At 44.1% G+C, this 3,959-nt stretch overlaps 1 protein-coding gene across 1 annotated transcript in view; it reads right to left on the bottom strand.

Moving 5' to 3' along the window:
• Positions 1 to 1,001: 1,001 nt before the first annotated feature.
• The window catches only part of LOC116937129 (prostate stem cell antigen-like), a 20,802-nt gene continuing 17,844 nt past the window's right edge, over positions 1,002 to 3,959 (bottom strand). The window contains exon 4 of the mRNA XM_076064962.1: positions 1,002 to 2,047. Within this exon, the coding sequence (XP_075921077.1) occupies positions 1,836 to 2,047 (212 nt within the window). The 3' untranslated portion in view covers positions 1,002 to 1,835. The remainder of the gene's footprint in view (positions 2,048 to 3,959) is intronic.

Below are 3,959 nucleotides of genomic sequence, written 5' to 3'. Positions count from 1 at the left end.
TCACCACTACCATCGCCACCACCACCACCACCACCATCGCCACCATCGCCACCATCATCATCAGCATCACCACCGCCACCACCACCGCCACCATCACCACCACCACCACCACCACCGCCACCACCACCATCACCACCACCACCACCATCACCACCACCACCACCACCATCACCACCACCACCACCATCACCATCACCACCACCACCATCACCACCACCACCATCACCACCACCACCATCACCACCATCACCATCACCACCACCACCACCACCACCATCACCACCACCATCACCACCACCACCACCGCCACCATCACCACCACCATCACCACCACCACCATCACCACCACCACCACCACCATCACCACCACCATCACCACCACCACCACCGCCACCATCACCACCACCATCACCACCACCACCATCACCACCACCACCATCACCATCACCACCACCACCACCATCACCACCACCATCACCACCACCACCATCATCACCACCATCACCATCACCACCACCATCACCGCCATCACCACCACCACCACCATCACCACCATCACCACCATCATCATCACCACCACCACACACACCACCACCACCATCACCACCATCACCGCCACCATCACCACCACCACCACCACCATCACCACCACCATCACCACCACCATCACCACCACCACCATCGCCACCACCACCATCATCACCACCACCACCATCACCACTACCACCACCGCCACCACCACCATCATCATCACCACCGCCACCACCACCACCACCATCATCATCACCGCCACCACCACCACCATCACCACCACCACCGCCGGTCGGTGCAAGACCAGGGTAAGCTGCCGGAAAGAGGAGCAGCAACATCGATATGGAAAATTAGAAACTACATTTAAAGAAACTAACAACAATGGTGAAACCCAAACGTAGTCATCCACCACCATCACCATCACCACCACCACCACCACCATCATCATCATAATCATCATCCACCTCATCTCAACATCAACAGTTTATTATTCTTTTCCATGACCCTCATCATCATCTGCCTTGCCATCACTATCAATCTACCATCATCACCATCATCTCCGATAATCACCATCATCACCATCATCTTCTTCTGTACCATCATCATCAATCTCCAATCATCGATCTATCATCATCACTATCATCCCAGATAATCACCATCGTCATCTTCTTCTTCTTCTGTACCATCATCATCAATCAACCAATCATAAATCTACCATCATCACCATCATCTTTCCCATCATCAATCTCCAATCATAAATCTACCATCATCCCTATCATCTCAGATAATCACCATCATCATCATCATCTTCTGTACCATCATCATCAATCTCCAATCATCAATCTACCATCATCACTATCATCTTTCCCATCATCAAAATCCAATCACGATCCTCCATCTCCCATATCCCATCACCACCACCACCATCATCTTCTTCGCTACCATCATCATCATCAGAATCATCAATAACCAATCACCATCCTCCATCTCCCATCACCACCACCACCATCATCTTCTTCTTTACCACCTTCACCACCACCATCACCACCAAATCCCACCACCACCACAACCATCATCTCCTTCTTTACCATCATCATCAGAATCATCAATAACCAATCACCATCTGCCATGTCCCATCACCACCACCATCACCATCTTCTTCTATACCACCACCACCGTGACCACCACCACCACCATCACCACCACCATCACCATCTTCTTCTTCTATACCATCACCACCACCACCATCTTCACCATCACCACCACCATCACCACCACCACCACCACCGTGACACATCCGCGTCTCAGAAGGCCACCAGCCTCGTGGAGGCCACGAATGCGGCCAGGGCCGAGGTGACCATCAGCGTGGCCGAGGTGGCGAGGGTCGTGGCCCCGTTCCTGTTGCAGAGGTCCGTGGAGCAGCAGTAAGGGAGGGAGATGCCCACGAAGTTTGCCACGGAGATGGCCGCACAGAGGTCCTTGTTGCCGCAGCTCTTAGAGATCTTATTCGTGATCACTAGCGGGGGAGAGGGACACGGAGCGGGAGGTTAGAGCGAGAGGTTGTAGTTGTAGCAGGAAGTTGTAGCTGTAGGTTGTAGTTGTAGCAGTAGGTTATAGTTGTAGTAGTAGGTTATAGCTGTAGGTTATAGTTATAGTAGGTTATAGTTGTAGTAGTAGGTTATAGTTGTAGTTGTAGGTTATAGTTGTAGTAGGTTGTAGTTGTAGTAGGAGGTTATAGTTGTAGTTGTAGGTTATAGTTGTAGTAGGTTGTAGTTGTAGTAGGAGGTTATAGTTGTAGCAGGAAGTTATAGTTGTAGCAGTAGGTTGTAGTTGTAGTAGTAGGTTATCGTTGTAGTAGTAGGTTATAGTTGTAGTAGTAGGTTATAGTTGTAGTAGTAGGTTATAGTTGTAGTAGTAGGTTATAGTTGTAGTAGTAGGTTATAGTTGTAGTAGTAGGTTATAGTTGTAGCAGTAGGTTATAGTTGTAGTAATAGGTTATAGTTGTAGGTTATAGTTGTAGTACTAGGTTATAGTTGTAGTAGTAGGTTATAGTTGTCGCTTATAGTTATAGTAGTAGGTTATAGTTGTAGTAGTAGGTTATCGTTGTAGTAGTAGGATATAGTTGTAGGTTATAGTTGTAGTAGTAGGTTATAGTTGTAGGTTATAGTTGTAGTAGTAGGTTATAGTAGTAGGTTATAGTTGTAGTAGTAGGTTGTAGTTGTAGGTTATAGTTGTAGTAGTAGGTTATAGTTGTAGTAGTAGGTTGTAGTTGTAGGTTATAGTTGTAGTAGTAGGTTATAGTTGTAGTAGTAGGTTATAGTTGTAGTAGTAGGTTATAATTGTAGTAGTAGGTTATAGTTGTAGGTTATAGTTGTAGTAGTAGGTTATAGTTGTAGGTTGTAGTTGTAGTAGTAGGTTATAGTAGTAGTAGTAGGTTATAGTTGTAGTAGTAGGTTATAGTTGTAGTAGTAGGTTATAGTAGTAGTAGTAGGTTATAGTTGTAGTAGTAGGTTATAGTTGTAGTAGTAGGTTATAGTTGTAGTAGTAGGTTATAGTTGTAGTAGTAGGTTATAGTTGTAGTAGTAGGTTATAGTTGTAAGTTGTAGTTGTAGTAGTAGGTTATAGATGTAGTAGGAGGTTATAGTTGTAGCAGGACGTTATAGTAGTAGCAGTAGGTTATAGTTGTAGGAGTAGGTTATAGTTGTAGTAGTAGGTTATAGTTCTAGAAGTAGGTTATAGTAGTAGGTTATAGTTGTAGTAGTAGTTTATAGTTGTAGCTGTAGGTTATCGTTGTAGTAGTAGGTTATAGTTGTAGTAGTAGGTTATAGTTGTAGTAGGAGGTTATAGTTGTAGGTTATAGTTGTAGTAGTAGGTTATAGTTATAGTAGTAGGTTATAGTTGTAGTAGTAGGTTATAGTTGTAGGTTATAGTTGTAGGTTATAGTTGTAGTAGTAAGTTATAGTTGTAGGTTATAGTTGTAGTAGGTTATAGTTGTAGTAGTAGGTTATAGTAGTAGGTTATAGTTGTAGTAGTAGGTTATAGTTGTAGTAGTAGGTTATAGTTATAGTAGTAGGTTATAGTTGTAATAGTAGGTTATAGTTATAGTAGTAGGTTATAGTTGTAGTAATAGGTTATAGTTGTAGTAGTAGGTTATAGTTGTAGTAGTAGGTTATAGTTGTAGTGGTAGGTTATAGTTGTAGTAGTAGGTTATAGTTGTAGTAGTAGGTTATAGTTGTAGTAGTAGGTTATAGTTGTGTGTGTCTCTCTGTGTGTCTCTCTGTGTCTCTCTCTGTCTCTCTCTCTCTGTCTGTGTCTCTCTCTCTCTGTGTCTCTCTCTGTGTGTCTCTCTGTGTGTCTCTCTGTGTGTCTCTCTGTGTGTCTCTCTGTGTCTCTCTCTCTGTGTCTCTGTGTCTTTCTCTCTGTGTGTC

The sequence above is a fragment of the Petromyzon marinus genome, unplaced genomic scaffold (genome assembly GCF_048934315.1).
Source record: "Petromyzon marinus isolate PM22_M1 ecotype Great Lakes invasive population unplaced genomic scaffold, UKy_Petmar_22M1.pri1.0 PM_Scaffold_91, whole genome shotgun sequence".
Classification (NCBI taxonomy): Eukaryota; Metazoa; Chordata; class Hyperoartia; order Petromyzontiformes; family Petromyzontidae; genus Petromyzon; species Petromyzon marinus.
The sequence above is the reverse complement of the archived record's forward strand: the minus strand, read 5'-3'. Positions and strand labels throughout refer to the sequence as shown.